This window comes from Dreissena polymorpha, chromosome 5 (assembly GCF_020536995.1).
Source record: "Dreissena polymorpha isolate Duluth1 chromosome 5, UMN_Dpol_1.0, whole genome shotgun sequence".
Classification (NCBI taxonomy): Eukaryota; Metazoa; Mollusca; class Bivalvia; order Myida; family Dreissenidae; genus Dreissena; species Dreissena polymorpha.
Window position 1 is genome coordinate 54,545,788 of NC_068359.1, and position 22,518 is coordinate 54,568,305.

Below are 22,518 nucleotides of genomic sequence, written 5' to 3' on the forward strand. Positions count from 1 at the left end.
AGATTTTATAAAACCTACACAGTTTTGTTCCATTAATGAAAACTGCACACGGATGCAAGTAAAAAAGGAAACCAATGTAAATAAAATGAACTATGAAATATTTGGGGGTTACAACACAAAATCATAGAAAATGGTTATTTGGGGGTTATAACATAACATCATAGATAATCGTTATTTGGGGGTTATAACACAAAATCATAGATATGGTTATACCAGTATCTTTTTCTATTTTGTTAAAAATAATCGGCCATATATGACTATTTACAGTAAAAAAATCGTTCCATGTAAAATCATTGATTGCCTTTTAGACTAAAATTCCCGACGCCGTTTGATGCTTTGCATCACTAGTTATCTTGTTGAGTTTTTCATAAATAGTATTAGAGTGGTCGTGTGCTGCAGTTGGGGGTAGGGTCAGAATAAATTAAGGAAACCACACCTGTAAGGTATGGTGACTACCAACCAAACTCATGTTCACCGTGCGCGGGGAATAAGCTTGGATTGCAGAGGTGAGCAACGCGTGTACCAACCACTGCGCCAAATAGCCAACATCACAGGCATTTATCTTCCCTATTCATAGTGTATTTCGCCCCATTGGTGCAAAACGGCACCATGTGACATTGAAATTAGAATGAACTTCTTACCTTTTTTGCACCAAATGGGCGATTTGTAAGACGGATTAAATGAAATATTCACAATGAGAGGCTTGTTTTTTCGATGAGTATGATGTTGTTTTAATTTGTCGTTAGATATATAAATAATATCGTATTACAGGCCATGCACCCTTTAATCTCTGTTCTTTAAGAGGCTTGTCACTCCCAGTAATAAGTTACGTACTATAAATCCTGCATTCTGATAAGTCACAAGATGGGTTTGTATTATTTGACCTTGATACGTTTTGATGCTGAAAGGAATTTTTAAACGTATTCATTACACATATTTTTATATTGCACTTTTTGTATGAAATGTATTTATATTTAGCAAATATTTTTCTAAAAATAAATAAATAAAATAAAAACTGTTGCCTACCGCGAACGGATATATATTTTGCATATTGTCTAGACAATAAACTAGCAGGTTCAAATTGCAATATTAGAAACATGCTAGAAGGTTATGACAGTAAGGCCCAGTCCACTTACCAGGCGGAATTAGAATATCGCTGTGTTGTGACAGAGTTGTCGTTCCTCCTACTAGACTACTTCCGGTCTTATCGAGCTGCAAAGAAACAGTTTACCCTGACCACTCCCATAAATATGTAGACGTTAATAATACGTTATAATCAAGAATAACGCACAATATTATATATTGTTCTTATTATAATATTTTAATGAACTATAATTAGTACATGCTTGTAATATCAAACCTTCGCTTCCATTTTCAATTTCAATAGAGAACAAGTGGTGTTAAAACGTTTAACTTGAATATCATTATGTACTCACGTCACGTGGATGTTTTTAAAAAGAGTACATGTGTCGAACTTTTTTTTATAGATTTAACTGAAATCCAATCTTTCTGAATTAGCATTACCGAATAAAAATTAACAGTGCACGATCCATACTTTATATTTTTCTATCGATGTGTTGTTTGAAAATGCAAAAGATATATATGCGGGTTGTAGCCTTTGCTTACCTCGAGTGAAAAGACCGAATAATTTCCTTTGTATCTGTGCGGAAACGGTGGCGATTCCGGTCTATTCAGACCCATATTTTCCGCTACAAGTATGAAAGAAATTCATGATGTAATTAATCAAAGCGCTCAGGACATACACATGTTGACTAGAAATGTGACAAACCATAAAAATCTAAGAAAATATCACTGCATAACTTGAGACTATATTTTCAGTCATACTGTGCAGTTTTTGATGGCCTGTCACTTCAGCCGGACTTGTAAACCAATGGACAGCAGTTCAGGCAGAGCTATAGACCAATTTCGATACCACCTAAAAATGCACACTTAGGTTTACGCATAATATTGAGGTCACTTAAATACAGATTTCCTGCTGTTTTTCACGCACGGTCTGTCACAACAACATCGTTCAAGGAAAGAAAGCATAATATTATTATCATTTTGTGTTTGCAGCTGAATACTTGATTTAACCTGAACTCAGCAAGATATCCAAACAGGAAAAATAAGGCAAAGTAGTATTGTTCTGAGAAGATCTGCCTGACGGGGGTGAAGGCGAAGGCAGATAGCAGTGTCGGTCCAAAATTGGCGGGCATTTTTAAATAGTAAAAGGCTCAAAAAGTATACAATAGTAATAAATACAGATGAAAGGACATGAATTTGGTTCATTATTGAGATTTATGCAAACTAATGTCAAAATGTCACTGAAAAACAATACCGAGTGTTTACGTACTCTTAGAATATGTCTCCGGAACAGGTTTCGGTGTGATTTTCCAGCATATAACTCCCTAAGAACCTCAAGTGCAACAGCCCAATTGCAAACAGCCCTTAATTGGGTCAAAATGACATCTGGCAGGTATGTTTTGCAATACAGAGTTTTTCATGGTCAATTGTCAACATTCTGGCAGACGACTAACCTGGTCGGCAGTTCTTAAAGGTTACGCATCCCCATTTAATTTCCGTCTTTGTTATATAAATTATATAGAATTCGCAATCTTTGATCTCAAATTTCACCATGACCGAGCGATAAGTCAATATATCACTATACATGACTGGAAAGGTGGTTTCAAAAGCTTACAAAAAAACTGCATTTGAAACAATTCTATACGCCGTAACTCAAAATAATTACCTTAGAACATATGCACCGGTTTTGACAGCCACCGGCACTGCTATTTGAAGGCAACACCATGCCCTACTAGTGAGGCTGGCAACCACCAACATACAAAGAAATGCACAAATCAGGCCTTTTTTTCCTGTGACTTACACATGTACCTTTAAACTGATACCAATACTTATCATTTAAAATCTTATGCACCAGGATCTGAATCATATGTGCTTAGTACTACACATGATGAAACATTGAGCGAAGACTTCGGGCGCAGCATGTTATATCTGGGTTAATAATGGATAATTCATATTGAAACTGGTTCACTAGAAATTAGTGTCCTAATCGTATGCCGACCGTTGCGTCTGTTTATTTAAATAAATAAGTTGTCAGCATTGGGTATTAAAGTGGCGTTTTTCCAGATCTTTTACAAACATATTCATGCATATTCGGTTAGATTTTATAGCAAAACCATTAATATTGCATGATTAAAAGACCGCGCTAACATGTCGCGATTAAAAACGCTGACATTTGATCCCAGCCAATTTAAGTGCTCTCATAGCACAGTATTGGTCTTGATACTTAAAGTGAATAGAACTGACAATTATTGACTTGTGTATATAATTGTGAAAACTAGTTCTTCAAGCACACGTTCGTTTAAGAAACTAAGAAGCATTGTGTCTGTACTTTAGGTATTATAGTTGTGTATTTAAACAATGAAACTATTCTTGAAGATTACAAAAATTGATACGCTGTTGATGTCTTTTAATGTGATGCAATCTGGTTGTATATAAGCAAAGTTTTAACTATGTGATTTGTGTTGATAGTTTTATCACTTTATCCTATTTCCGTTTGTACCGTATATGGTCATGAATAAGTATGTGACTTAATCAGATATATCACAGTCTAATGTAAATTATATTATAATATTACCCGATTACCGTTTATACCGTATATGGTCATGCTTTAGTATGTGATTGTAATATATTTCACAGTGTTATGTATATGATATATGCAATGGAAATTTAAATGCTATACCTTGAGGATGTATGAATATTGCCTATTTTGTTTACATGGGCTTGTAACACATGTTATCATTGTGTGGCAAATATTGTTATCTTTGATATTTAAACCGACATTTATTTCTTCTTCACTTATTATGCTGCCGTGTTGTTTAGAACTATGAGTTGAATCACATTACATTAAAAATTAATCGTGTACCCATGTTTAAATAGTGTATTTGCATTTTTGATTTCCTTAATGATCTGGAAACGAAAGCATACATATTAAGAACAAACAGGAAGAGTCTGTAAACACCATCGGCTTTCAAATTAGTATAGAATCATGCTTTAAGTTTAAATACACATCTTGATCGTGTACGTGACTTGTCACACCTTATAATATGTACTCTGCTGTTCGTTTGTATTGCTAAGAGTATATTTGCATGGTGCGCACGTGAAGTATAGTAACAACAATACCTTTCGACGTTTTCAATATGAACATGAGGTGAAAATCTAACTTCACCAGCTGGAGAAAACACTTTTTTAAACGATCCTTCATTAATTATAAGGAGTATTGTTTTTGACTCTCTTGTCAGAAGCTTCTAATGCATATTTAAGATAGTATTGGCTTCTCACATTTACGCTATCAGAAAATAACACTTCAAATAAAAGTATTATTTATAAACTCCTGTTGGTTAAGTTCCGCAAATAACATTCAATAACATAAATAATTTGTTTGTAACGCTTGATTTCGCAGCAGACATATCTTCCGCTACATGTCACAACATCAAAAAAGGTAAATTTTGCACACGTTTCAAAAAGCTTTTTCGTAGTATAGTTACATTTTCATGATTCTTGCAGACATGCCCAGAGAACAATTGTTATCAAGAAAGCATTTACCATAAGCTATATTAAAAATCATGCGATTTCTAAAATGTGGCTATCCAAACATTAGCTTTTCTAGGGCTCGCGAGTATACACCATCAGCACTCGTTTCAGTATATATCCGGTTCGTGAATAATTGTTATTAGTATTCTCATAATGCCAGAATTCACGATGATTCTGCGATAGCTACTGGATTTGATATATTTGCACAAGCGCTCGCACTTGAACAATATTTCACGTGTAACCCCAGAAGCAAAAGCATTTTATGTGCAATTAATGATTTGGATAATATTATATTTAAAAAAAACAACAGTTAAGACGTTTAACATCCGCTTTCTAATTGATGTGTAGTAATTGTGTGTGTGTGTGTCTCTCTCTCTCTCTCTCTCTCGAGAGAGCGAGAGAGAGAGAGAGAGAGAGAGAGATGGAGAGAGGAGAAGAGAGAGCTAGAGAGAGAGAGAGTAGAGAGAGAGAAGAGAGAGCAGAGATATCGAGGAGAGAGAGAGCTAGAGAGGGATATCTAGAGAGGTTATGAGGAGAGGGGCGATCGCGATGTAGAGAATGTATGTCGCGAGCGCGATATAGCTATCTCTCTAGAAGCTCTCTCATATCTCTCTCTCTCTCTCTCTCTCTCTCTCTATCTCTCTCTCTCTCTTCTCTCTCTCTCTCTCTCCTCTCTCCTCTCTCTCACTCTCTCTCTCTCTCTCTCTCTCTTTTTTCTTTTTCTCTCTCTCCGTTTATCCGATATGACTGTATAAATTTTGGCTATTACAAACAGCAATGTACGGGCATTAATTGCATAGACTTCGATAAATTGTGCTTATTTTTTATTAAGTTATAAACTTTCTTGCTTAATGTATTGTATAGAGAGAGGTTAAAACAGGACTATGCTGTCTAACTGACCGGGTCTTAGGCAATATCGCCGTTTAATAACCTAACACCTTTGAATAAAACAAAACAAAAACAAGCATTGACCTATGCAGCATCAAACAATTCATATGAATAAAAAAATTTAAACAAGGTATATCATAAGAAAAATTCACAAACGCATATTTAGTAAAATGAAGTTGAGTCCATATGCAGTTATTCATTAGTTAAAAGCTTTAATATTGCGACAATAATGACACGAACGCGTATTATTTTCACTTTCATGATATTTTATAACCATAGCACTTTTAAATGATTGATAAAGTGTATATAGTGTGCGTTAACTGAATTTACAGAAAATGAAACGATTAATAACAAAACTCTTCATTTTATCAGATCTCAGCTAATGACAAGATTATTATAGTATATTGTTATTTCTGCCCGACAAGAAGTTCAAGGCTTCAACCTAGAGTTGTTCTGTTATGTAATGAAACATTAATTGTATTATTAATCTCCCTCCTTCTCCCTTCCCATCTTTCTCCCTATCCCCCTCCCACCCTCTCTCTCAATGTCTATCTCTCTCTCTAAAAAGGTAAAATTTCGTTGTATAGTTCGAGATTTTGAATTCACCATATTGAAATGAAAGCGACAGTAAGAACGTTTTGTGAAATAGTTTTGTATACTATTTTATACTCTTTTCTATCTTTCTTTTTATTAATATTGGTTTTTACAAGTACATTGTGTTCCCGATTTTTTAGAATTAATCTTTAAGTATCTGGTGATATAATGTGTGTTCAGAAAATTGTGCGGAGATATTTATGTCTATTTGTTAAGTTTAGTGGGTATTTTTAATTATAAAAAAAGTGGTTAACTTCTACTAGGTGATTTGAAAATATCTTTGTATTGCGACGTCATGCTGAGCAAAAGCACATCAGACACTTGTATTTTAAAACATTGAATTCTAGAAATCAAATTTCGAGGTCGGTCTGCTGTGATATTTGTCGGGTTAATTGTTATGTGAAGAATATCACGGTGCCTATACCACGTGAATTTTTAAGATCTGTGTTTGGAGAATAAAGCGCGACCCAATTAACATGTATAATTATGTCTTTTTAAATATTTCACCATTTGTTATGGAATAAAGAGCCCGCTTATTCGGGAGAGTTTTCTATAGGTATCGTGATCTTTTTAAACAAATAAGTATTTTTTCAGAAAAGTGCAAACGCGCGTTTGTACTATGAAATCCCCACACTAAACCGACATTTTTCTAACCGTTTAAACGCGCGGTTGCGCTTTCCTGAAAAAATACTTATATGTTAAAAAAAGATCAGAATACCTATAGAAACCTGACGAAGAGAGAAAATATATAGAGAGAGAGAGAGAAGAGAGATATAGATAGATATAGATAAGATAGATAGAGAGAGAGATATGAGGAGATATTTAGGGTATGCTATATATATATATTATATATATATATCTATAATAGACTATATATAGATATATAATATATATATCTATATATTAGATTACTAGATATATATATATATCTATATTATATACTATATCTCATCTCTATCTATTCTCTCTATATCATATATATATATATATATATATCTATTATATATCTATATATATTTGTTTTCATACATCTAGTCATACAAATGAAGCAAATTTAAGTATACATACATTTTACTTTTATTTAAATTGATTATGCCTTCTTAGATTCAATAACGATTCATAGATGTATAAATCTGTTAAATACAATTAAGGAATCAAGTTTATACCGATGCTCTATAATATATATATATAGAGAGAGAGAGAGAATACTAGGTTAGCGTTGAATACAGAGAAGTTTATGTTGCGAGGCTTAGAACGCCGGGAGCGCGAGCCTTGGCGAACATAAACTTCTCTGTATTCAACTTTAATCCTAGTATTCTATTAATCCCATTTGATTTTTTTCGACTTGACATGTAACATAAATAGAACTAATAACCTAAACAATAATTTTAATTCAGTCTTAAAAGCGCTTAAAATCTAACAAATGTAACCATGCGTAGTGATATACATGTATTTGTTCTGGTACGCAAAATAGTATTTATAAAATTCACACACAAACTGTAAAACAAGTTAAAATATCACCAAATGCCTCGATTCAATTTTACGCAGTATGCGAATTTTAACACACTACGACCGCGAAAAGAAGATTTTACTTTACTATAATAAATTTTATTTTCGAAAGAAAATGATCAATATCCAATATGGCGGCGATTGCTCCTTACAAAATGATGTCGATGTCAACATACATGTACACCGTCGAGGACCTAGATCTGGCTACCATAACTTTAAATGTCGCTTTTTATGATTTTTGACTGGCGCGACTTTGTACAGGTCTGTCAATACTATATAAACTGTACGCTGAAGTTTCTTTAGCTATCGACGACCTTGACAATTTTGACGAGTAAACAGACAATTGCAGCGACACTTTATTTGACTAAATATACAGGGCAATACGTTTTCCGACTTCGGACGACGAATTTTAGGACGCGCAGAACGTGTTTTTTTATAATGTTATGGGTATGCCGTGTGTGATCCGATGCGTCAATGGCGCCCATGTTAAAATCATTTCCCCGAGAATAGGGAACGACAAAAGTACAAACAAAAACCAAAACACGTTGGAACTAGTATCTTACCTTTAATTATCCTTTAAAATCCATCTAATAATCCATTTAACTCAATAACTGACGATTCTGCATCTAGGGTCTTTAATAATTATTTTATCATAGTTAAATAAAGACCCTTATGCCATCCTATCACTATATTCAAATGAGTTTATGAACTCAATAAACTTTCTATTTCGTCACACGCTACGTCACGTACTCTACATTACTGCTGTTCAAATGAACCGGAGCAGTTTATCTAATAATAGCCGTTGGTAAACTCGGTTGCATTTACATATTACTGCATACAAACATAATTATGTTTAAACTTGCACAATGTTTTATTTATCTATGGTAAATGCCCTTAGTGTACAATAATTTTTTTTAATAAATACACAAAGAATGGAAAACATTGCAATGCACAACAGATAATTGAGTAGATAATACCCGTGTACAAAATGGGACGTTCCCAATTCCAATGTGGTGCTTTTTTTACCATCTTATACTTTACACAGCTCTATGCCTAAGGTGAATTAAATAGGAAAGCAAACATTGCAGATTATTTATGAATTGTGCGATATGTGTATGGCTTGCTGTACATTCTTAATTTTTAAGTTAAATGTCAAAAGTATATGCATGGATTATAAACAATGCATATTACACGAAAAAAGGAAAATGTGATCAATTGACAATTCAGATATGTCGATATACATACAGTACATGTAGAAAACATGTGAAATAAGTCGCGTTTATAATAAATCGTCAAAAAATTGGGGAAAATGACGCAATAAGTATGTCATTTTATGACGCCATCAATCAGCTGATTCATTATACGGATGGCGAAAAATTATGTCATATGACTAGATTTTAAGGTTGATTTGAAGCTTAAGTTTTCTCAACTTTGTTTCTTATGAAAAATCATTCAGTGGTAAAGTAAATATAAATAAAAAATAACAAAACAAAAATCGTGTAATTTTATTTTTTATTTCAACTTTTCTTTTGGTGAATATGTCATATATATTTTTTTCTGCAAAATATGCACATTTTCTTCCAATGGGTGACCTTAAAATTCGATCAATGAACCAAACAATATCGACCTAATTTTAGCGCATATCGCATGACGTCATTTGAAAAGTAGTCCGTGCACGCGACAGGTATATTCCACAGTGTTGAAGACAGGCAAGTATATTCCACAACGTGTTATACCGTCAATGTTGCGGTGAAAATGGAATAAATACCTATATATACCTAAAAAGCGTATGCCGTTGTACCTTCATATTGATGTTTTCATATGTAATTGTTTGGTCACAAAGTTGTATACGTTATTCTTAGGGGTACAATATTGCACATGGATATACATTCAAAGAACATTGTATTGGACTCTAAATTCAATGCACGATTGATCGACTTTGGGCTTTCCCGAGAATTGGAAAAAAGGCGATGAAAGTTTTGCCGTTAGGCATTAAATATGAATCCAAAAGGATACTGTCCCACCATGCTTCATAACATGCTCACCAAACAGCACGATAACCACAATTTCGGAGTAGGTACGTCGTAAATTGAATCACTAAACTTCGTTTTTTTTAAATTGAATACATATTATCTTTGTGATATTTAAATCTTACGTAAACTATGAAATAAGAAATCCCCATCCTTATTAATACTATTGTAAACCATCCAAGATAGTGTGTTTATATAGCCCACGGCAGGGTTTATTCTATGTGTCAGTGTGTTTACGCTCTCTAAAAAGAGAACGTATGTATACATTTATATAACATTTGGTGAGAAACAATACATTTTTTTTCTGCATTTAAAAAAGTAACCATTTTTGTCAACCGATTTGTTCAAGTTTTGAACAACGTTAACGTAGGTAATATTTGAATAAATCGAAACGGTTAACACAAATCATCTATGTTGTTTCGCATTTTAGGAAGTACGCATGCGTTTTTTTAAAGTAAATCAATTTATTGCTAATGGTTTAGTGGAAACATGTTCTCTTTTACAGATAAAGTACATTGTAGGTTATACAATCCGTTAGCCCTCTTGGTTACATGAATAATGTTACACAATAACATTCTAAGATCTTTATTTTTCAACAAATTATTTATCAACAATGACAAAAATAGCATTGGTCGACTTGGATATTTGAAGTTAATAAAAATAGTATTACCAATAAGGGCCAAATGGCCTAAGGCGCTTACTTGAGTCAAGAAAAAGTGAAAGAACTGTTGACTAAGTCTCACAACATACATATTATGGTAATTGCGCTACCCCTTGCAGCAAGTTTATACAAGGTGAGGAAATCAACTAATATATCATAATAATCATGTTTAATGGTATGAGCATATGGTATAAGGAAGTATACGATACATATATTTATATCTTTCAAACGGATGTGAACGTTTTTTGATGCATATAATAATTGAACACTTTAATCATTTTAGAACCATCGTGTTTTTTGCATATACATACTGATTGTGAACTGCTTTATTGTGTTGTAATGTACAAAAGTGAGACATTCATAAACTATTCAGTCTCGTATTACTATCACTTCATAGCAATATATTTGTTAAATCGAATTCAATCTTCACACTAACACAACCGAAAGTATATAATATTTTGTTACATTTATGTCATATAAAAGAGCAATCTAGTACATTCACAAATCTTTGTTTTCATTTATAGTCCAGTTCCTTTTTCGTCGCTGATTAAGGAAAAGGAGCCAGTTCCTTATTCATTATTCAAGCCGAATAAGCAACTGGCATTTTCTAACCTTAACATCATTGAAATTGATCCAAAGTGATCCACATATAAATGAACATTATTATATACAAATAGGAAGTGTATTTAAAATACTTATTGCAATATATTTCTTCTTAGTTTTAAGTAATGAGTATCCAGTTCCTTATTCAGTTTGAATACAGAATACGGAACTGGTTCCCTTTTTCTTAATCAAATCGAATAAGGAACCGCAATTCTCTTTCTATAAATTAAACATCGAAATGACCAAACGAGACAAAAACCTAAAAGGAAATCTGTGTACATGTAAATTGGATATACACAATATTAATAACAGTGAATTTCTAGTTTGTTTTTTGTTTATTGATATCCTAGTTCCTTATTCGGTTTGAATAAGGAATAAGTTACTGGTACATGTATAATCATACAAAACAAATTAATTATAAGAAGAACAAAGAGACACATAAATCAAGGGAAAACACTGTAAATGAAGGTTGGGAATAACATAAAATATGTATTGCAGTAAAATTCTACTTTGCTCTCTTTTGAAATGATAACCCCATGCCTTTTTCGCTGCTGAATAAGGAAAAAAAACATTCTCACAACCTGTAATCGTGCGCCAATATTGAATGTACCATAGGCGTCCTAGAGCGAGAAAACGCGCTTTCGGAGAATCTATTTAAATATAACCACCCAATTACAACAGTGTGACCTTTGTGTTTAAAACAACATCAACAACAAAATACGGAGACAGTTCTATGAAACTGTCCAGTGTACGAGAGGCACCTTGACCTCCTCTTCCGATTCAGTCTAGGATTTATTGTGACATCAATGATCACTGATGACATCACTGTCCGACATATTGGCATTCGATATGAATACAAAACTGTAATGCTAAGAACGGCGAAGGACTGTTTACCATCAAGACCATTGCCGTTTTGTAGATCCCAGGGTCAATAATCGTGTGCCGAGGTTGCATGTCGCCAAATGTACCGTTGGTCTGCATGAGCTGGAAAACGCGTATTCACAATAAAACAAATCTAAGAAGAAAACACACCTTTACAGCTAGTATACGGGCTTTTATGTTTCAATTATAAAATAAAGTATTGAGGCCTTTCGATGTAATTTAGTGCATATATTATAATACACCGTCTTCTCGATCTTGGATGTCGATGGTGCATCCGGCGACCTTCAACATTGGCACACGATTAAAGGTCGTATTAACCGAAAAAATAGCGTTTGTCTTGGTGGTAACCAGTCCTATTTTTCCGAAGTTAGCTTTTCTTTTTGCCGTGAAAACAAACTGGTACTCTTTACACACAAAAAAAACTATTTAAAAATGCACTTCAATTAATATTTTTGATACCCAACCTACATTTACAATGATTTTCATTGATTTATTTTCTCTTTTGTTCATACAATGTGTGTGTGTAAGGAAATCGCTGTTCCTTAGTTGATGTGAATAAGGAATAAGGACCCAGTTCCTTATTTCTTTATTCAGTATTTCTTAGCTAATTCGATATAATATTACTTACAGTTAGATTCAACATTTTAAATTAATTACACATCAAATTTAGCTTGTTTGCTGACCATATCTGTACAACCATATCTGTGTTGTAAAGTGCCTTTTATTTCTGCTTATAATGCCTACGGGTAATGTAACCATTTAAATAAAAAATACATACACGTAATATTACAATTCCTCATGTATCATAGTTGACTTGATTGCTCCTCTAACATACATAACTAAAACAATGTAAGTCGAGGTCTATAGCTTCTGACATGCCCTTGCGTGTGTTTTGTATAAACTTAAACTATGTATGAAAACGACATAACCCATATCAGAAACCGAAAATAAATAATTAATTAATATTCATTGATGTAATACAGTGTATATCAATTGTATACTCTTTTCGGTAAATATATTAACACGAGGCCAGTAAATTGTCTTATACGGGATTTTTTATCATTCATACTTCCAGAACATGCACATGATAAACAATAGCAGATAAATAATTGACTCAAAAATGGTATATTACCATTCCTATTCCTAACGACTCTAGGTATTCAGACACTTAATTGTTTTTCGTATTCGAAAAAAATATATTCAAAAAGTGTCCGAAAATTTAGAAATATATATGTTATGTTTGTATGTCAATTATTATATTGAAATAAAACAAATTAATAAATGTGCAATAATTTTATTGTGTTGTACTCTTTTTTTTCTCTGTTTAAAAACAATACAACTTCACTTATTTGCAGTCTCTTAAATGAAATGGTATACAAAACACACTGCGTCCTGAATACGATATTTTTTTTTCAAATGCTGTTTTGCTTATTACCGGTGTACATGGTAATCTACCCAATAACGCTTTAAATTACCGATAGTTAGTATCTTGGTATGTGGTATTACCAGCTTGCATTTTGGGCGGATACAACGTCATCAATTCACAGTTACATAAGCTTCTAAAAACGGTTCCCGGTTACAGTGGCATTTACAGTTGATTAATAATACACTACACAAAACAGTTTTATCTCTCGGATACACCCTGCATAGCACAGTATCAGTGACATAACAAATATACCTTCAACAATAATATAAAAAAAACAGCATGCATCTGTTCAAGGACCGAGTTTGTCGATGGCCGTCCGACAAATCTCCAGCCGATTTATTCTGCCTGAGGCTAGCAGGGGCACTTTTTCTAGTATCACGTGATACGTGGGTTTGCCGCAAACTACCAGTGCAGGATCCTCGTCTAAAATCGTGTCATCGCAGTATTTAACAAGGTCGTCTGTCATCAGTTGAACGCCTGACTTAGGAACCACGCATGCGCACACAATCTGTTTAAGTCTTGGATCGGGCACACCGAAAGCAAAAGCATTTGCGACTCCAGGGCATTTCCGAAGGACTTCTTCAATTTGCCAAGGTAAGAACTTCGATGTGCCAATCGAGATAAGTTCCTTTTTACGGCCGTTAATAACCAACTGATGGTTGTCTCGAAGAAAGGCTACGTCGCCGGTGTGAAACCAGTTTAGGTCATCAACTCCGAATTCTTTGGTCTTATACCCTCTAAACCGCCATGCACAGCGGACAAGCAATTCGCCGGATTCACCTTTTGGTACTACACACCAATTGTCATCCACTAGTTTCATCTCAACACCCCGGAACGGCGAACCTAGAGTATAATATTCATTCAAAATTACCTAGAAATATAGTATGCTTATGTATAAACCAGCGGCTTGTGTATTTTTGTATACTTTAGTCGCTTTGTTTGATAATAAAATTATGCATATCTAATGTCTTACCAAATTTGTGTAGCAATTTATTTTCCATGTATTTATAAACGGGTCCATACCAATAATGCCATCTTCCCACTGTGAGGGATCCGTCATTGTATACGAAGCAGTGCCGCCCGTCTCTGTGGTTCCATAGTAGGAGTGGAGTGAAGCTGTAGGAGCGATCTTTTGCAACTCGGTCACCGCTGAACGAGAAATACGTTCGCCTGACAACACAAAGCTTTTTACGAATATTAATTAATCTGACAAATCAGGACGACTGCATACATCCCTCAGTAAGTATCCCGGCAGGTATACAACATCGTATCGTTCCGCTTCTATGATATCGAAGACACGTTTGACTTCTTTTCCTGACACCGTTATTCGCATGTCAAAGAATACCCTCGTAGTACCCTCAGTAAAATTTGTCCGTGGATATCCCACCACCCAACTGAATGTTCTGTCGTAGAACCAAACACTTTCGTCCATTATACCAAATGCAGCATTGGTCAGGGCAGTCCAGTTGAGTATTCCAAGTGTGTGTACGTGATTGCTTGCGGTTTTCCCGTTGAACCAGAGGAGCAAAAATGGGCCCATGTGTCTTCCGGTTGAAGATCTGGGAACACAACATGCTCTGGAGCAGGACTCACAAGAAACTCTTTGATATACATTTTAGTAATCTTGCCAGCATGGTCCTCGATAATGTTTCCCGAGTAGAGAATGTGTTTTAAAGAGACCGTTAGACAGCTATTGTCAAAAAGTGTTTCTATGATTGCCACTGCATCTTTACTGAGTACATCCATAAATAGAATTTCTACTTCCATCGCATTCAACATATCGATTAAATCACTTCCGTCTTTCAGTGTTGTACTCAAATAAACAGGAACACCGCCTGCTAGCATCAATCCGGTATGTAGCAGCAACATGTCGAAGGAATTGTACATGCTCATCGCAACCGGTGTGCCTTTCTTAACCCCAAGTTGAACAAAACGTTTTCCAACCGCTACCGACTGTTAAGCAGCTGCCTACGAGTCAAAGAGGACCGGGATCCATGGAAGTCGTAGAATACAAACGCTTCCTTTTTAGGTTGAGCTTCCGCAAGTTGATGAAGACGCTCAGCAAACGTGGTGTACAAATATGGCCGATCTATTGGTCGCGATACATAACTCAGCTTCGACAACATCTTTTGTTTTGCGTACTCGCTGTATCAATCAAAGTTTCAGAAACATATGAAATGTGTTATCTAACACACGCAACCGGTTTATGCCTGCACTCAGATAAATCCGCATGACCTTCATTTATCGGACAACGAAACTGTTTAATGTAAACAGGCCGCAAAGATTAAGTTCGCCGTTAACAAAAGTGTGGTTATTTTGTTAACACAGAAACGATTTGAACGTAAAGTAGTGGATGTTTTAATATCAATTATCAAACAAAAAATACATTTGAACACATGATATCGTTAATAAATCGCATGATTTAAGGTTATGTATTAATAATAAAACGACAATTAGTAATTTTCATTGTTGAAGTAATTGTCTTTTTATCGACATATGAATATAAAAATGTAACAGTAGAGAAAGCAAGTCAAACAATAAGCTGTCTTTGATTGAACATCAAGCTCGATCGATAATACAACTTTTTTCTTACACATATCTTTAGTCAACATATTTAAAACGCTATGTTTTCGTAATATTTACAAGTGCGCGACAAAATGCACATTTTTACAGTGCACGTGTATTTTATGCTCAATTTTCAGAGACGAGTTAAATCAAAATAGTGAGCGACTTGGTGGGAATTACCGAAAGGCTTCTGTGATTGCTTATCAATATTTTGTCACTAGATATTTAAATAGATTTTTAGTATTTAAAACTGACCATGAAGACTTTGCAACCAATATGTTTCATTATATGTTTTTCATTGAATAATTCAAACGGTTGTCCTCTACAATCTTTCCTCTCAGTGAGCGCCACAACTTTATGTGAGTAGTTGTGATCTCACGTACTGTGAGCTAAGTCGCCCAAAGAGTCACACTTTTGTTAATGTGCACATATAACGTAGTCATGCACACTGATAAGAGGATTTCTTTCTGCAGATGTCTATGTGCATTCATTACATGTCATACCTACTGTTCTGTACATATTGTTAGTCGAAAAGTAGTGTAACAAATCGTATTATATTAAATGCATTTTTCCTTTGTCAAATAATGGATTCTGGTGTGAGGCTTGTGATATGCTTTGATAATAGTTTGTCTGCCGTGCTTGCACGGTAAGCTTCGTTTTAATTTCCCCTTTAAAATATTAATAGAACAATTTACTATATTCATGTTCATATACCGGTACATATGCGTGTGTCTGTACATACACATTTTATGAACATTTAAGTAGAGCTTTATGTTCATTAGGTATGACTCTGAACGTTTTAATGTATATTTATGTCTAATGTATGCATAAAAGTGTTGAACGGAGAGTTTACATAAATTGCTTCATGTTATTTGCAGCAGTCCCCTCCCTTTCGTGCTGTTGCATATCCCAAAGGGTCGAGTGCGTCTCATTATTTTAAACCCTCATAATGAAATTTCACATTTGCGATTGATATGGCTCCTGGTCTCTGGACAACAATTAAAATATTCATTTGCACATGCTCGTTGTCACTTATTAAAGCTTTGTACCGCGGGTAAAGATGTTGACCCTGACTCAGAACCCTTTAATAGCAATACAAGCAGTTCCAACAATTACAACGACCTCCAAGGCACGTAACATCTGTTTAACAAACAGTGGCTTGAATATCATTCCCGTGGGCATACCAAGTTTAAAATCAAAACTTGAAATCGTATTAAATCTCAACCATACGTTAGTCTTCTTTCACATATCGTAGTTTATTCCTAATATACAAACGAATTATTAATACCTAATTGCATTTTACCATTCAGATACGATATATGCGATTTATATGTAATAACATGTCATAATACAATTGCTATTATACAAAAATACGTTTAAACAATAATCGAAACTTCCTAAATCACCGAATAGGAAAACTCGCCTATCTATATAATAACATTATGCAACATTTGAAAGAATAGTTTTGGTTTTGTATGAGGTTGGGCAAAAGTACCTGACAGATTACTAACATAAACCATTTCATTAAAAAGGTCCAGTTTTCGGTATATCATATTGTAATTACCAATAAAAATACTTCTTTTCCTATATCATATTTAAAGCCAGGCATGTCAAATAATGAACATTGTAAAGCCTAACAAGATTTGCTAATACGTTGTATACGGGCAACAGTCCGCCACCCAGCGACGAGCATTGAACGCTATTTGTATCCCTTTTTCTTACATACTGTAACATAATAGGTTAATATCTATCATAAAAAAACCTATACAAAAGATAGCAGATCACTATCAATGGAAAATGTAACAGAATTAAACTTAACTCATCATATCGTCAAGGTTGCATAAATATTACAAACTTGCCCATGATAGAAAGACACAGTTGTTGGGATTTGACTTTTATTAAATAACAGAACTAAATTTAATGATAAATAGTTAAAGTCACCTATTAAAGTCACCAAATATTTATTCAATGTGACGACAGTTTTCATGCTGTAATATATAAAGGATTGGGAAATCGACATAAGGCGTAGATAAGTGTTGCCTTCGAACACGAAGATGAAGTTTTTATGTAATACTATACAATAATATATAATATTTACAACAGGATATTATATAGATGGGGTGGATCACTAAGTATTATATTAAGGAGCAAGTTAGCAAAGTTAATTTGTGGTTTTAACTATAGAAAATGGCCATGTTTTATGTTCTTCAGTTCAGCTTATTTAGAAAATTAGCTTGTAGCAGAACATTTAGACTTACTGCTGAATTCATAAATGTGAAACTGACAATTGTTGTTAAGGACTTTGAAATCATATTATTTGGAAACTTTGTATAAAAATTCAATAACATCTTATAATAATTATTATTAAAACATAAATAAATTTAAATTAACTTTATAAAAGACTTTGTTCTGAAATGTTTTATTGTGTCGTCGTTTGGAATTATAACGCCACAATACATATAGCCCTACCTATGATAATTTAAAAAAAATCTGCCCGCGTCATATATTTTTTGGCGATGCAAAATCATAGACCACTCGCGCTACATAGACACTTTGACAAATGCTTTATCACACGAACCTGCTAACCTAAAAAAACAACAACAGGAAAGTCATAATTTTGTAGCAATTATTTCTCTTTGTGTTTTTGTTTCCCGGCCTTAAGGGAATAGGCCATAGTCTCAAACTTGTTTACCACATATCGCGATAACTTTTGCAAACACAATTTTATTAAATATTATCCGCCTAAAAATGTATTGCATGAATCCCGATCCTTAAATTTATTCGAGATCTTATTGTTATTATTATCCGTATAAATCCGTAAACGCTTGTTTGAAAAAGGATACAGTGTTCAGTATCAACTAGCCTGTTTAATAAATTCATTACAATGATTTCCTGTTTATTGTGTAATTAATAAATTGGCTGTTACTTATTGTTCTATGATAAATGTATAATAAATATTCTTGTAAGTTGATGACAGTGATTTAGTATTACGTATTGTGTTACCATTCTTTTATAAATGATAATATAAATGCAAATAAATGATGTGAAGTGCTTTGTATCGTCATACATTATCATATAAGTTCGTATATATCTTCTAAATAAACATCATCTACATGCTTCTGCTAGTGGCTGTGATTAGAAACACAATCAGAAAGACAATGACTGACGTATAAACAGGGTTTATGATCAACGGGGCTCACATTGTATTTACAGACGGGCTGGACAGAATGAAAGCACATCGTTAAGAAATTCATTTTTGGGAAAATCTCGCGTTATTGAAATTTGTTTGCAAACATATTTAGCCCATAAAAGACAGTTTTTCGTGCAGTTTGTGCCGATATCTTAAGATTTAAGAAAACATTACTGAATACGCCTGAAATTGATGCCCAAATTTGCATATTTTCACGTTGCATGCAGAACACCTCTTTTTGCAATGCATTAATAAATGAGCAAATGCTGCTTCCAAGATGGCGCTAAGGACAGGATGTTTAGAAATTTCACGGATAATTATTATTGGGGAATACGTTTTATATAGTTATCCAACATATAATTGTTTTAAAATCGGGCAATGTTGTGCGATTCAGCGAAGAATAATTTTCCCAACAACAAAATATTTTTTTTTTTTTTATTGTCATGCCAACAAACTTTTTTATTCTCAAAAGGAAAATTGAATCTCAACTTCCCAATTTCACAGGTAATGTTCTCAAAATGCTTAACATTAACATACAATCACATCCTATTTGGGAACATGAGGACCTTTATAAGTTGTGGCATGGTGGAGTTTTAGAACGCAAATCGACTCCTATGTGACGAGTTTATTTCCACCCGATCAATTCGCGAATGACATCAAACGATTTCGGTCAACATATACAAGATGCTGCGAGTAAAAACAAAAGCACCGCCTTGCGGGTGCAGACCGCTCATCTATTTTCTTTTTAAAGGTGAAGGGACTCTCATTTTCAATCACAAAGGAGGGAGGGGTGGAGTGAAGAGGGGTTGTAAAGTGTGGGGGCGTGGACATTTATTACATTATCTTCCAAAAATGCGAAAAAAGAATGAAAAAAAAAATGAGAAGGGGGGGGTGGGTGGGGGATTCTTGGGTGCGATGGTTGGACGGTATTTCAAACATAAAATAATAAATATAAATATTTGTGTTTTTTAACCGTTTCAAAAAAAAAATGGGGGGTGGGGTGGGGTGGTAGGGTGGGGCGTGGGGGTATAGTGTGAGGCTGTGGTGGTCATTTGTGAGATGATCTAAAAAAAATTAGGGGGGGCAATGGGGGGGAGGGGGGGTTGGGGGGTATTCTTGGGTGCGATGGTTGGGCGGTATTTCAAACATAAAATAATAAAAATAAAAATTTGTGTTTTTTAACCGTTTCAAAAAAAAATTGGGGGGCGTGGGGTGGGGGGGGTATAGTATAGTGTGAGGGTGTGGTGGTCATTTGTGAGATTATTTAAAAAATAAAAATAAAATAATAAATTTAGGGGGGGGGGATTCGGGGAGGGGATTCGGGGGGTACAGTATAGTGTGAGACAGGTGTGGTGGTCATTTGTGAGATGATCTTAAAAAAAAACATTAGGGGGGGATTCGGGGTTGGGGTGGGGTGGGGTGGGGGGTATAGTTTAGTGTGAGGGTGTGGTGGTCCTTTGTGAGATGATCTTACAAATAAAAATAGGGGGGGGAATTCGGGTGGGGGAGGGGGGATATTCTTGGGTGCGATGGTTAGACGGTATTTCAAACATAAAATAATAAAAATAAATATTTGTGTTTTTTAACCGTTTCAAAAAAAAAAACAATTTGGGGGGGGTGGGGTGGGGGGGGTTTAGTATAGTGTGAGGGTGTGGGGGTCATTTGTGAGATGATCTGAAAAAAAAATTAGGGGGGATTGGAGGGGGAGATTCGAGAGGGGGGGAGAGGGGGGAGGGCACGAGGATGGCTTGGGTGGAGTCTAGTGTGGTATGTCAGAGGTAAGAGTAGTTTTGTTAAAGTATCAATCAAATCTAATCATAAATAAAGAAGTTATGGCATTTTTAGCAAAATTTAATAATTTGACCTTGAGAGTCAAGGTCATTCAAAAGTCAAGTTAAAATTCAACTTAATTGCCATGTACAGTAACCTCATGATAGCATGACATTATTTGAAGTTTGAAAGCAATAGCTTTGATACTTTAGAAGTAAAGTGGATCGAAACACAAAATTTAACCATATATTCAAAGTTACTAAGTCAAAAAAAGGCCATAATTCCGTAAATATGACAACCAGAGTTATGCAACTTGTCCTTTTACTGTACTCTTATAATAGTTTGCGAGTGTTCCAAGTATGAAAGCAATATCTATGATAGTTTAGGGGTAAAGTGGACCAAAATACAAAACTTAACAAAATTTTTAAATTTTCTAAGTATAAAGGGCCCATAATTCCGTCCAAATGCCAGTCAGAGTAACATAACTTTGCCTGCACAGTCCCCTTATGATAGTTAGTAAGTGTTGCAAGTATGAAAGCAATATCTTTGATACTTAAGGAATAAAATGGAACTAAACACATAACTTGACCAAAATTTTCAATTTTCTAAGTATAAAAAGGGCACGTAATTCTGTCAAAATGCACGCCAGAGTTACCTAACTTTGCCTGCCCAGTTCCCTCATGTTAGTAAGTAAGTGTACCAAGTTTGAATGCAATAGCATTGATACTTTCTGAGAAAAGTGGACCTAAACGCAAAACTTAACCGGACGCCGACGCCAACGCCGACGCCGACGCAGACGCCGACGCCGACGCCAAGGTGATGACAATAGCACATAATTTTTTTTCAAAAAATAGATGAGCTAAAAATGGCTTCTTTCAAATCTACTAGACTATTTTAATATTTTCTTAAAAAGAGATAGAGCCAATGTCAAAGAAGTTCCGCAACGGACATGATGTGGCGCTAATGCACGATATATGAATTATCACATTACTTACATTTGGTAGATAATGTTCATTTTTAATATTTCTTTTTTTTCAAGTCAATACTTAATCAAATGTATACAGATTATATACACACTATATAAAAAGATGTAAATATGTAAATATATAAATAACCACTTCCATTAGCAGTCAATAACCTAAATAACATAAAATGTATAATAATCAATAAACCAAATAACTGAATTCTCATAAGTCTCAAATTATGTGTTCTACCACGAGCGCGCTTATATAGTAACACATTCACGAATTAAAAGATGTTATGTCTGCTTGAAACGATTACTTTTGTCCGCTTTTTCAATCGTTTAATTCACTAAAAGACAAAAGTCAACGAATCTTAAATAGGCTATTATATGTCGTTTGTTCATAGTAACATCTGCAAAACATTATGATAGCTCCGGCTTTAATCGTAAACCTTTTTTATTATGCTCAATTTTCTTTCCAGTTTAAAGCACATTCAATAACAGAAATTTTCAAAATCCCTTTGCAACACATAGTTTTTCATAATTATGTTCACATTGTTAGTATACTGAATATGATCGAATTATTAAAAAAACATCGAACACTCGACCTGGAATACGACATAAACAGCATATGGTCGTCATCGGAAATCAAATAGTTAAAATGTGAATGAGCGCCACCCTTAGTATTGGCTCCATCTGTTTTGGAACAATTCCAAACTATCTATTAGATCGACAAAAAAGCAATGTTTTTGTGCCTGGAACAGCATAAATATGTTCAAAGCAATAGTTTGATGTGTTAGCGACTTCAATTGGTAAAAAAGTTGC

The 22,518-nt window shown here is 34.3% G+C and overlaps 1 protein-coding gene across 1 annotated transcript; it reads right to left on the reverse strand.

Moving 5' to 3' along the window:
• Positions 1-12,858: 12,858 nt before the first annotated feature.
• Positions 12,859-15,473, reverse strand: LOC127831235 (putative acyl--CoA ligase YdaB). The gene is given in 4 exon segments (XM_052356220.1): positions 12,859-14,050; positions 14,231-14,395; positions 14,564-14,686; positions 14,689-15,473. Coding segments are annotated over 4 exon segments (1,254 nt in total). The 5' UTR covers positions 15,101-15,473; the 3' UTR covers positions 12,859-13,496.
• Between the last annotated feature and the right edge of the window lie 7,045 nt (positions 15,474-22,518).